Source organism: Camelina sativa, chromosome 14, assembly GCF_000633955.1.
Source record: "Camelina sativa cultivar DH55 chromosome 14, Cs, whole genome shotgun sequence".
Lineage (NCBI taxonomy): Eukaryota > Viridiplantae > Streptophyta > Magnoliopsida > Brassicales > Brassicaceae > Camelina > Camelina sativa.
In genome coordinates this window covers 12,634,001-12,646,725 of record NC_025698.1, presented here as the reverse complement: position 1 = coordinate 12,646,725, position 12,725 = coordinate 12,634,001, and the positions used below count along the sequence as shown (strand labels likewise).

Sequence of the window (12,725 nt, the reverse complement as noted above, 5' to 3'; positions counted from 1 at the left end):
AAACCTTTTAAAAGTTTAAAATATTATAAATATTGATGCAAAACATAAATTATCTTATTTATCTATATTTGTGCATTTTATTTCTTATGAGCTGTAAAACATATTTTTGGTATGATTTTATAGATGAGTTGATATTCTTTCATTAATTTTATTATTTTTGGGTCTAAGGAAGAATGATTGACATCGCAAGACCTTAATTTGATGTTTGAGTCAAATTTTGAGGTTTAAAGAAGAAAGATGGACGACAAACACACATGTTTTATTAGCTATACATAGGCATGACTAGGGTTACGGTTGTCACGGTTAAGGTTTATTAACCATTGGTTATGGTTAGAAATTTTTGTAACCTTAACCAGAACCGTTTAACAAACGGTTAAACGGTTACGTTTAAATACGGTTATAGTTCAAGCGGTTACTGTTATATACGGTTACGATTATTTGATAATATGATACGGTTAATATTATTTGATGATATAATATAATTGATATTATTTATTTATAATTAATATGTTCTTATAATGTACTCATATTTCTGTATATCATATGATTCATATTAAATAAATAATTATTAGTATATTTTATTATGTTTTTAAAATATTATAAACTAAGTAAAGATTTTGGTTTGAGAAGTTTCTAAACGCGTGGATCTAAAACCAAATAAGTATATGGATAAAATTGTCAATAATTGGGTGCATGTGTTGACTATGCTGGTAATCATGAATTTCACAAATTTTATGAGAAAAGAAATGATTTTGTTTTTGGAGTTTGATAGGTTAACAAGTTGTGTGGTAGTCTAAAAAAAGGTTTTTCAGTGGAAGAATGTGAAGAAGTTGACGAGGAAGAAGAAGAAAAAGAGTATAACGAAGAACCAAACAAGAAAAGTTACGATGACAATTAATACAAAATTTGACAATGAAAATGACAAAAAAGAATATGAAGAATAAGAAAACATTGAATAAAAAACACGAAAATATAGGCGGTAGCGATCAATTAAATATGAAAACGAGTTAAATTCATGATTATAAAATTGTTTTGTTTTTCTGGTGGTCAAAGAAAATGGTTTAGGATTTGTGAGGTCATCGGTTTGATTTGCCTCGCCTAGACGTCAAGTTAAATTTATGATTTTTTTTTTCAGATTTGATTTTATAACACAACTGATTTTTATATTTTAAAAAATTGTGTATCTGAAATTTAATTTTTCCTTAGTACTAATTTCAATTTTTTTTATGAGATAATATTTTATTATCGTAATCAATCATATATAATTTTTATCAAAATATATCAAATAAACCCACGCGTTGCGTGGGTTCAAAACCTAGTATATTCAAAAGTTATTTTTTAAAAAATTGCCCCATAGTGTACCACGGGGTCAAACCAAGTATGCAGTAAAACCCTATATTAATAAATAATATCAAGAACTTGAAAATTTATTAATTTATAAAAGTATTAATTTATGGATCAATAGAGATCTTTCGAACATGGTAATCTTTTTTAAAAATATACTATAATAAATTTTCATTATTATAATTATTTTAGAAATTAATTTTAACAAAAATTAATGTAAAATTAAGAAATAACAACACAAGAGTCATAATTCACTAAATTTTACTATATGTATATATGGATAATTTTATTAAATTATGAACTTGTAGAATTGATGAGACCATATAATAATAGAATATTATCCAAAATTACACTGATTCAACTTTGGGACAAGACAAATTTATTAAATTATAGTGATTATTAACTCATAAAATTTTGTTATAGTTAGTCTTTTGATAATAATTATAATGAACATACAATATATTGAACCAAAACAATGGCTATAAATATGTGCCTCACAACAACACAAATAAAAATGTGGATTAGTTAATAAAATGGTTTGACCTGATTGCTGAAAATGTTTTAAAAGTTAATTAATTAATTTAAAAGAAGAGAGCCACAAGTTTTAATTTTACAATGAGAAATATCTTGTTATAGAAATCTAGAGCTTTCATCTCATATTTACACATGCACTTCTTAGCCTCGGTAACGTAAGACCATCACTAGTGGGGATACTCAGTAAGTTACTCTTGGATTTGGGCCCCAAATTAATAATAAACAACCCATATATGAGTCCATAAAGAGAGAACCGTTGTGTCGGAAGTATTTTGAGCAACACTTTAGAAACATTACGTGGCGGCTGCTGAATGGTGGTTTTGTAAATATAAAAGCATTTTTTTTTTTTCTTCATTTTCTTTTCCGTTTCTTCCCGAATGTCTCTCTCTCTTCTCTCTCGAAAACCCCGGCGAGAGAACACGCGATTCATATGTAATCGGAAAAATTAATGGATTCACGTCGAATGTCCCGGCTTAATCTGGAGGTTCATGGTCACCGGAGGCGATGGCTAACCAAAATCGGCGTAACCCTAACTCAAATCCCGGCTAAAGCTTTCACCTTCTTCGTTGAATTGCGAGCAGAGAGGAAGGCAGAGGAAAAATGGTAACTTTGCTTCGTCTTTCGTGAATTTGAGTTTCGGGATTTGATATTATTGTTTGTTTGGTTTGACCTAAGTCTTCTTGTAACAAAGGTTTCTTCTTTCTTCGTTGATTTAGTTTTCTGTAAGCGATTGGTTATAGGGGTTTCTCGTGATGGGTCTTTTATGATTTGTTTTGTTATCTCCCTCTCTCTCGTGGCAGTTGTTCTTTTCTTACTTCAAGGATTTGGTTGGACAAGAAGTGATTTAGCTTTGATATATGTGAATTATATTAAAAGTCTTGTGCTTTTGGATGACTTGATTCTGAGAATATTATTTTCAATTTCTGTTTTAGGTATTGGATATTTTATCGTGGAGGTGTGTAATGAATCATGAACTTGAATATGATTGCTTTAGAAACTTTGGAATTGTACATATTGATGAGCTAATCTCTCTTGCTTGAGTTTGATTTCTGAAGCTAAACTGGGTTTCTGTAATTTTTTGAAGGACTTTGTGATTGTGAAACATGGCATCAAAATTGGTACAACTTCAGTCAAAGGCATGTCAGGCTTCAAAATTTGTGGCCAAGCATGGGAATTCCTACTACAAGCAATTGTTGGAGCAGAACAAGCAAATTCAAGAGCCTGCATCTGTTGAGAAGTGCAACGAATTGTCTAAGCAATTACTCTACACTCGTCTAGCTAGGTCATTACCTTTTCATTCTCTCTTTTTCTCTAAGCATGTTTCCAAGGGCCATGCTCTAGCCTCTAGAGTCAGTGTTGCTGAGAATTCTTTTATCAGACTATCCTTTTATGCATACTTTTGAAACATCATTAATCTTCAGATAATACTGCAGAAATGGATTTGCATTAGTTGTGAGTAGTCAGCCATTTTGCCTTATAGACTTTGATAGAACTGAAACAGATGTGCTTGAGAACTTTGGTGTTATCTTCTAGTATTTTTTGTCCTCGATGGAATTAAGTTGATAAATCCCTGATGATTCAGTTAGTCTCTGTGCCTATTATGTTTTAACAGTCCTGATTACACAACTTATGATCCACAGCGTGTCTTAGCTATTAGTTTTGTAGGAAATTGGCTTTTGGTAATTTGCTAATACTCACTCTTGTTACGAATTACAGCATTCCAGGGCGCTATGAAACATTTTGGAATGAAGAACAGAGCGAATCTGAAATTGAGACAACAGCAATGTCGTTGGCAGAGGATTCACTTTCATAGCTTGTAACTCCCCTCCATATGATTCCTCACTGAACTATATATACTTTCTCGAATCCATTTATATTTTCAGTCTATTCCTAAAACAGAGGTTTTGGAGCTAAGGAACAAAAAAAACCATTTTTGGTAAAGCTCTTAGTAAAAGAAATTGAGAAAAATGCATTTGATACAAGATTCATCTTCAAATTTTGTAATATATGTGCTATTTTGAATTTTGTAAAATATGTTTAATATTCCAAAGTTTGTAAAATATGTTTAAGATTCCAAAGTTTTATGTAATATAAATTTTTTAATAATTGTTTTGTCATTTTAGATTATTAGTTTGATAATTACTAAACATAAATTAAAAAATTATTATTTAAAAGATTGAGCAACCTAAAAGAATGATTTTGCAAAAATACTCTTAGAGTTGCTTTACTTTAATTAGTATTAATTATATGATTAATTAATTTGAGAGTAACTTAGGAGAGGTACTCCACTAATGAGCCTTTTTAGAAATATCTTCAACCTATTTTCAAATGAAAATAAAATATTAAGGGCAATACAAAACATAATTTGATCCTAAGATGACAAAATTACTTTTTATTCACAATTTTGACAGATTTTTTGGATGTTTTCACCTTACTCAAAATAAACTCCTAAATTTAATTACGATGATTTTGATAAAAAGAAAATTACTCTCAAATGAACTCTTAAATTATTTTTATTCACAAGTTAGTTATACTTGCTTAAACATTTGACATTTGAGATAATAAGACTATTTTTTAATTAACTTTATTTGTAAAACGTTCTTCAAATAATTCCACTCGACTTTAGTAATTTGTACACGCATATCCATTTAAATATTCAAAACAAATACAAATCACTCACAACAATCTTGTCAAATGCGTGGGAATCCATGACCGATGCTGTACGTATATTTTTAAGCTGTTTTGACTTCTTAAAAAAAACATAATCTTTCTTTTTTTAGTATCTAACTTTTGATGTTTTGTATATGTCTTACGACAAGGCTTAATTCATCTCAAAGGCCGAAAAAAAGATAGTCGAATAGGAGAAGATTCTTGTAGCCCGCTTTCACGAGGGATCCGGCGATGCAATGTCAGAGAAATCCGAGGAATCAAATCCTAAGGATATTGCACCTTCAGCCACAAGATTCTTATTGTTCGTGTAAGCTTTTCATAATATACCTCAGTTGGTCTTCTATCTATATTTTATGTTATTTACTTCTTATATTTGTTTAATTTTAGGGAGGAGAACATTTTCGGTTCAGCGAGAGTTGCCCAATAACCTATCAGCCGACGACTATGTGAGTGTAAAGAATTCTGCCATCTTAAATTTATATGATGTCTTGCGCTTAGTTCTTTACTAACACGTTATTTTTTTCATTTAAAACAAAGTTGAGTATTTGTCTAAAAAGTGGAAATCTATGACAAGTTCTCTAATTAATTTTTTTTCTTCTCAAGTCATTTAGCTTGATGGCATATTGTGTACATGTTTTCTTAAGCGACTTAGCCTGCCTTTTGCATTAATTCAAGAGAAAGGTCCTTACTTTTTGAAGGCCAAGAGTCTCGTGCAGACATATTCGGATTGCCACCTTCTAGTGAGTCCCAATTCTATTTTCAGTCTATGGGTTCATTTTCCTTAACACCATTATTACCGGTGAATGCTCATATGCGTACTTCATAAAAATTATTTTAATGTTTTTGTAAAAAATGATTTATTGAACAAATAAATAAATTATAAAATAAATATTTGATCAATATTATAAAGCCAAGTGTCATGTGAGTTTCCGAGCTAAGTTTTTAGATTGCTTAAACCAGAATCGATTCTAACTCTTTTTCCTGTTTTTTTATTACTTTTAATTTTTTAATATATTACTGGCAGTGTACATGCTCTAACGGGCATCACAGGCCTAAATATATTGTTTTAGAAATCTAGAGCTTTCATCTCATCTTCACACATATACTTCGTAGCCTCAGTAACGTAAGAAACCATTTTAGAAACATTTTCAACCTATTTTCAAATGAAAATTAAATATTAAGCACAATACAAAACATAATTTGATCCTAAGATGACAAAACTATATTTTATTCACAATTTTGACAGATTAGTTCTTGGATTTTTGAGTAAGGCATAATCGAAGACTCACAACAAGTAGCTTGTTCTTTTTCTTGTTCTTAATCATATTAAAGTTTCTACCTTCAAATCATACGAAGAGTGTTAGAAAAAAATATCAAAGGATATATATATATATATATATTGTCTTCTCCCATTCAGTAGATTCAATAGATTCATATAGTTTAGATTCAAAAATGTTGTAAATAAACAAAAGAAAACGATTAGACAACGGATATAGTTGATGAATCGAAGAGCTTCCAAATAGCGACCCAAGCAGAATATCAATAAACCAGGATCAAACCTTGTATTTTGGCTACAAAATTATATTTTATTGATAATAATTGTAATAGGTTTAAATTAACCCAAAACAATGGCTAGAAATAAATGTGTGTGTGCTAGCGATATAGAGCTTAATTGTAGAAAGATTAAATAAAAAAAAATTGTCTTTTATTGTTCATAAAAGACCCTAATATAGAAAAAATCTAAAGAGAAAACTAGTTTAGACCTAAATAAAAAAAATAATAATAATAATAAAAAGAAACACCAAAACTTTAATTAGAAACTTCTTCCGGCTGGACACGAGTTTGGACCTTGTTCTACTGAGGTCTTGTTCCCATAACAGACATGAACGCATCATCTTGGTCGTCATTGGAGGCCTCGAGAGCTAATAATTCTTTAATCACTCGATTCTCTTGTTCCTTTAGAAGATTGAAAAAACCATATAAATCTTTGACATATTTTATTCGTTTTTTTTTCTTTTCTCTGAAATAAAATCAAATCATGTAGCTGAAATAGCCAGTATATATATATATATATATATATATTTGTTTTGCATAAATTTTTTTATTTATTTATTATGACTCAATAATCATCGTAATTAAATTATCTGAGATAATGAAGAGAAGTTAAACCTAGGAACTGAGCATAGTAAGTAGGCAACAACATTAGAAGACAAGAAGAAAAAGAACAAAATTGAAACTTTAGAGGGACGAAAAAAAAAACTATAAGGTGACATGATCAAACATATACCTCGAATGAAGGTTCAGCCTTCATCTTATCCAGGCTCCTATAGAGTTGGATGTCAATGTCACTGATTCTTTGAGAGAAATTCTTGAACTATATCAACCAAGTAAGAAGCCACAAACGACCATTAATTATTAAGGAGTTCCACGGAAAACAAAAATTAAGTCAAAAGGGATGAAATTAACCTACAATAAAAAAAAACTTATCATATAATAAATTTTGAAAGAAATAGAAGACGAACCACAAACTCCTTCTTTCCCTTGGAGTTGTTGAGAGACTTGACAGCCTCAGAATCAGCCGGAGTCGCCATGATCACACACGCGTTTCCTACACACCAATCTCGAGTCCAAAAACTGACAATTAGAAAATTCAGACGAAACAGTATAAACTTGAAGAAGCTGGTATAAATTGCCTTGGGATGAGTTTCCAGAGAGCGCCGCGCACAAGCTTGAGATGAGAAGGAGAAGGGAAGGGTTACTCTTTTTTTGTTTTTTTATTGGTTTGGGTTACTCATATTAACAATAATTTAAAAAGCTATATATACGCCTATACCAATTAGAATTAGGTCAATCGGACCGGTTAATGTTTATTACTCCCAATGATCACACACACGTTTCCTAAACACCAATATCCAAATCAGTAAAGATTTTGACTCCAAAACTTGGCAAGTATACAAATTCAGACGAAACAAAATTAACCTTAGATAAGCTGGTTTTTCTTTTCTTGTCTCAATTAGGTTGAGTTTAAGAGAACGCCACGCAGAAGCTTGAGAGGAATAGCCGAATAGGGTTACTACTTATACACATCTCTATATAAAGCTATACCAAATATAATTAGGTCAATCGGACCGGTACGTTAATAATCCGGTTCGGTTCACTTCCATTATAAATTATCTATTTGTTTCCGTATGTTCGAGTGTTGATTTCTTTCTCTATAATTTATAAAAGTTTTTACTTTAATTTGTTATATCCATTATATTCTCTCTTCTGCACTTTCCAACCCAAGCTCTATATATATATATATGGAGACAAATCATATGTACCCTGTACGGCTGTACCCACAAGGGTATAGTCTTGGGTAATTGGTTCTTTAGAGAAGATAATAGATAGAGAAATGCTTATAGTCCAGTCAGTAAATAATCTTTGGTAATTGTTTCCATATATATAGAACTTTAGACTCAGTGACTCACCTACGTTCATTGTAAATAAAGTATTTATTAATAACCTAAAATATAATTTTTTGGTCGGTATATTATATATGACTTTTTTTTAATCTTTTTATAAACAAGTATTTTTTTTTTTGGGGTAGTTTTTTGGTAGGATATAAACAAGTATTTTATGTATGATGTGTAGAAGTATATCATCTATCCCGAAACCATACTTGGACTCTTGGAGAAGACTTCGTAACCTATAGGAGATTCGTGATAGTGTAGCCGAAATTTTGAAATATAAATCTTCTTATAAGTCGAATATCACTAAAATATAAAAATCTTCCTAGAATTAACTATAAATTCTTAGTTGTCAGTTTTATGTTATTTAATTAGGAAATTATTTAGGAAAACATTGATGAAGATCATATTGAGTTGATTGATGAAATATATTCAAATATATACATATATAGTAGATAGAAATCGACAATGACAATAATTGTAATTAAACGATTTAGCATGCAAATGTCATTTTATTATTTTCGTGATGTTGAAATCGACAATGAGTCAATGACACATGCGACGCATAACTACACATAGCCATATAAGAAAGAAAAAGAATACAAACCAAAGACTCAAAGAAAGCAAGAAAAGTTCTTGATTAAGGTTTTCTATAAACCAAAAGGTCCAAAACACTATAGAAGAAAGAGAAAGAGACGCTCTAACTTGGCAATATCTCATAACAAATAAGCGCCCATGTCGTGATGATCATCTGAGATGATTTCACCTAAACCTTCAAAGCACGGCAGCGATGGTAGCTAGTAAGATGATCGTCGTGGTTCGGATCATCGGATGGAGTGCTCTTCTCCACCGTTTGGATCACCGCCACCTAAACCGCTGGTACTGCTTGCCGGTCCCATAGTATTTCCAGGAAATGCTAACGAAGACGAAGTCGGCCTATCATCGGTAGATGTGCTGGTTGTTGAATTGCCGGTGGAATTGCCTGTGGTTGGATTTGTAATGCCTGGAGTTCCGGCGGTTGAATTACCGGTGGATATATTTCCGGTTGTGGGGGTTCCGTTAGAGCTGCAAAAGAATGTAGTCTTATAAACACACTTGAATCATCATCACAATCTCTAAATATGTTTTAAAAATTTGGTATATACGTAGCAAACTAATACATAAGTTATATAACTAATCAACGACTAGAATAATCAGCTCATACTGATCTAAAGAAAACACTAATCAAACGATCAAGAATTATAAAAAAACCAAATCTAAGCTATAAGGTAGGTAAGGTGAACTGAAACATACCTGGAACTAGGTAAACAGCTTGAAGTAGCTGCAAGAACAGAGTATATAAATAAGGGAAATTGGGCTGTATAACCAAAAATAAAACTATAATTTAAATACTAACTATACTAACCATGTATCTATAATATACTCTGTATAATATATATTAATGACATTTTTACCCCTCCATCACCTTACCTTCACCCACCAATAAACCCACCTCCGGCCACCTTCTTCGCCGCCAACCTCCGCCAACCTCCGGCCAACTCCTCCGCCACCGACCTCCGGCCACATCCGGCCAACCTCCGCCAACCTCCGCCGAACTCCGGCCAACCTCCGCCAACCTCCGGCCAACCTCCGCCAACCTCCGCCGACCTCCACCTGTGAAGTTATGGTTTCAATGGAAGATATATATACTCGAAGGAGGGGAAGTGGAGATGACTGCGGCGCCGTTAAAGTCACAGGTGGCGCCGGTTGGAGCTTTCTTCTGGTAGTAGCTGTTAACGGCGACGTCACAATGGTTCTTGATGGTGTTTGGTTGATAACAAGCTCCGGTCGTCTGAATCTGAGTACAGTCAGCACCTCCTCCGCACGCGAAGTCTATCACCTTCTGAAGTTCCGGCTCGCTCGCGTCCTTGCATACACAAACCGCCGCATCTAGTACAGAACAGAGATATCGGATCAGAATAGATAAAAGATAGAAGATGTGTTAAAGATTAGCATTACAAGGTAAACGTTAACTAAGAAACAAAAAAGACAAGAGCTATTTGAGGCGTACGTAAAGCCAAGAAAACAAATGTGTTGAGGATATTGTAGAAGCTTACTTGAATAGGTAAACATGATAGAGAGAAGAAACAGAGGAAGCAAAACCGCCATGACTACTAAAAACTGGTCGAAGTTGTTTAACCCTAACAGTGCCACAAATGTGAGTTTATGTTTTTGTTAGAGAGAGAGAGAGAGATCTTGATACGATGAAGGAGCTTAATGTTTATGATATTACTCGGATTGGAGATTGCTAGGAACTCAGAGGACATCTCTGTTTGTCAAAGAAAGTATTGCTTAGACTTATTGGCTGATGCAGGATTATTAGGGTGTAAGCCAAAAACTGATCCAATGGATCCGAAAGAAGAATTGACTAAAGAGACCGGTGTCCTCCTATCTGATGCACGTCCATACAGAGAGTTGATTGGCTGATTGCTTTACTTATGCATAACTCGACCTGATGTCACTTTTGCAGTTATTCGGCTGAGTCAGTTCCTGTTGTGTCCTACTGACGTCCATCTTCAATCGGCCCGTAATGTTCTAAAATATCTGAAGAATAGTCCTCTTTTCTATTCAGCATCATCAGAGATCTGTTTAAACGGATTTGCAGATGCAGACTGGAGAACTTGCAAAGACTCACAGAGATCAATTTCTGGTATGTGTATCTTTCTTGGTACTTCACTGATTACTTGGAAATCAAAGAAACAAGATGTGGTAAGCTCCAGCAGAATTGAAGCAGAGTATAGGAGTATGGCTCAAACAACAAAGGAGCTTCTTTGGTTTAAACAGATGTTACAAGACTTGCGTATTACACCAGCTTCACAGGCCAAACTGTTATGTGACAACAAATCCGCTCTCTACATTGCAAACAATGATGTCTTTCATGAGATAACGAAATACGTGGAGATCGATTGCCACACCACTCGAGACCAGGTTAAAAATGGCTTCCTCAAACTTTTTCATCTGGTCTCAGGGAACCAACTCGCGGACATTCTTATGAAGCCTCTCCAACCTGGACCATTTCACCATCTTCTTCAACGTATGTCTCTTTCAAGCCTTTATTCCTCAAAGGAAGTATCGGCTTGAAGGGGAGGGGGGTATATTGACTTATGTACATGTTATAAATTTATGGTTGTATATTACTATATTAGAGTACGTAGTTAGACCATCCTCATCGCATAAACTCTTCAAAAATGTCTTTAATTAATTTTATTTTTCAAATAATAAATTAAATAAATTATAACCAATGAAAATATGACATATTGTTTAAGAGTGTCTTTAATATCTTCCTAAAGACATTTTTATTTCTCTCTCTTGATAAATGTCTTTAATCTAATCGCCTATATAATAAAACGGAAGTACACAACATTGTTTTGTAGTCTATATAATTTTAATAAATTGATTAAAAATAGGTTATATATTAATGATAGATTAACTATTTACAAATAGATTATACCGAAAATCTTAAAGAAAATATTCTAAAGAATCATATCATCTAACTTACCATATTAATTTCCTTTATTAAATTATTCATCAAATAAAATCTTTTGATATCTAACTTAACATATTAATTTGTTAACTATCATTATACTTCACCTTTGATTTTTATATATGAGTCTATTTTGTGAAACAAATAAATTATCATATTATTTATTATAATCAAAAAATAGTTTTATTTCCGGATATACCATAAGTTGAATTTTTAAAAACAAATATAAATTTTTCAATCTATAAAATATTCAAGCTTTAGTAATATTATTCTTTAAATATAAAGTCAATTGAATTAAAAAATTTACTGAGTAACGGGTCAAAATTTGAATATTTAAATTCAAATTTACAAAATTATGGTGTAGAATAATAACATTCAAGTCATGGTGTAGAATATACATTGTTGAAATAGCTTCACATATATAACCTAATACAACATATTAAATTTTTATTTTAAAATATAAAATATACAAAATTTTATATAAAATAAATTTTAACCAATGTTATAGCACAGATAATTATCTAGAATCATTAATAATAGAAAACTTACGAAATAAGTGTCTTTTTTCAAGTCATCATATTTAGCATATGATTTTATTGCATAACGTTTTATCCAAAAAAACTTTTAAAAACAATCACATAAATTATATTTTATATAAAAATTATAATATAAATAAAATGAATTTCAACCCGTGTTAGACCAGTATTAAAAAATTAGGGAAGACATCTTATGTATAACCAATGGAGGTGCCTGTCTCCTTTAGCTTACTATTCTGATATACTTATGTACACTATAAATACCTTTGTAATCGTACCTCAACATTGATTAATAAATGAGAAATATCTTTTACATCAAAGTTAATACCATTAATGATTGATAGGTCATTTCTTTTTCACGATTTTGTTGAACTTCACAAAGCCATCTCCTCTTTTTCCGTTTTTTGGTAACTCTACTGATTTTTATTTTTTTATTTTTTTGGTCGTATTTTTCCAGTTTTAATACTTTTACATTCTCGCGGAGTTAATGCTTTTTCTTAATTTTTTTGTTGAAATAGCGGAGCTCTACCCTACGATGGATATCAAAGCTGGTGATACAGCAAATGTGAGTTTCATTTTTTTTTTCTTTTTCTATCTATTAAACTTGCTTCAGTCGTTGTAGTCTTACTTACAATTTGTTTGTGTAACTGCTCAAGCGATTGTCAAATG

At 31.7% G+C, this 12,725-nt stretch overlaps 3 protein-coding genes across 5 annotated transcripts; 1 reads left to right on the top strand and 2 right to left on the bottom strand.

Moving 5' to 3' along the window:
• LOC104741213 lies at positions 2,255-3,946 on the top strand. 3 transcript variants are annotated; one of them, XR_760291.2, is made up of 3 exons: positions 2,255-2,481; positions 2,963-3,160; positions 3,595-3,946. XR_760291.2 is itself a non-coding variant. In XM_010462007.2 (3 exons), exons 1-3 carry the CDS (start codon positions 2,327-2,329, stop codon positions 3,154-3,156), a joined length of 372 nt encoding a protein of 123 aa, XP_010460309.1. In that variant the 5' UTR covers positions 2,255-2,326; the 3' UTR covers positions 3,157-3,558. The 3 variants fall into 3 exon arrangements, 1 of the variants encoding a protein (XP_010460309.1); XM_010462007.2 differs by lacking the exon at positions 3,595-3,946 and adding an exon at positions 2,811-2,833 and having other exon boundaries at positions 2,963-3,558; XR_002035071.1 differs by lacking the exon at positions 3,595-3,946 and having other exon boundaries at positions 2,963-3,574.
• On the bottom strand, positions 6,324-7,310 carry LOC109128763. The gene is made up of 3 exons (XM_019235703.1): positions 7,071-7,310; positions 6,836-6,922; positions 6,324-6,504 (listed from the first exon to the last, which is right to left on the bottom strand). The coding sequence occupies exons 1-3, from the start codon at positions 7,137-7,139 to the stop codon at positions 6,403-6,405; spliced, it is 258 nt and encodes an 85-aa protein (XP_019091248.1). The 5' UTR covers positions 7,140-7,310; the 3' UTR covers positions 6,324-6,402.
• LOC104741211 (carbohydrate-binding X8 domain-containing protein-like) lies at positions 8,807-10,244 on the bottom strand. The gene is made up of 4 exons (XM_010462006.2): positions 10,094-10,244; positions 9,687-9,926; positions 9,291-9,318; positions 8,807-9,062 (listed from the first exon to the last, which is right to left on the bottom strand). Exons 1-4 carry the CDS (start codon positions 10,143-10,145, stop codon positions 8,822-8,824), a joined length of 561 nt encoding a protein of 186 aa, XP_010460308.1. The 5' UTR covers positions 10,146-10,244; the 3' UTR covers positions 8,807-8,821.

What these genes read in the sequence shown, in the direction of transcription:
- LOC104741213 (XM_010462007.2), top strand. Translation starts at nt 2,327, where the DNA reads ATGGATTCACGTCGAATGTCCCGGCTTAATCTGGAGGTTCATGGTCAC. An exon ending in AGGAAGGCAGAGGAAAAATG is followed by an intron (nt 2,482 to 2,810) that starts GTAACTTTGCTT and finishes TTTCTGTTTTAG; the next exon opens with GTATTGGATATTTTATCGTG. An exon ending in TTGGATATTTTATCGTGGAG is followed by an intron (nt 2,834 to 2,962) that starts GTGTGTAATGAA and finishes AATTTTTTGAAG; the next exon opens with GACTTTGTGATTGTGAAACA.
- LOC109128763 (XM_019235703.1), bottom strand. Translation starts at nt 7,139, where the DNA reads ATGGCGACTCCGGCTGATTCTGAGGCTGTCAAGTCTCTCAACAACTCC. An exon ending in AGGGAAAGAAGGAGTTTGTG is followed by an intron (nt 6,923 to 7,070) that starts GTTCGTCTTCTA and finishes TGGTTGATATAG; the next exon opens with TTCAAGAATTTCTCTCAAAG. An exon ending in AGGCTGAACCTTCATTCGAG is followed by an intron (nt 6,505 to 6,835) that starts GTATATGTTTGA and finishes AATCTTCTAAAG; the next exon opens with GAACAAGAGAATCGAGTGAT.
- LOC104741211 (XM_010462006.2), bottom strand. Translation starts at nt 10,145, where the DNA reads ATGGCGGTTTTGCTTCCTCTGTTTCTTCTCTCTATCATGTTTACCTAT. An exon ending in TATCATGTTTACCTATTCAA is followed by an intron (nt 9,927 to 10,093) that starts GTAAGCTTCTAC and finishes GTTCTGTACTAG; the next exon opens with ATGCGGCGGTTTGTGTATGC. An exon ending in AGCTGTTTACCTAGTTCCAG is followed by an intron (nt 9,063 to 9,290) that starts GTATGTTTCAGT and finishes ATTCTTTTGCAG; the next exon opens with CTCTAACGGAACCCCCACAA.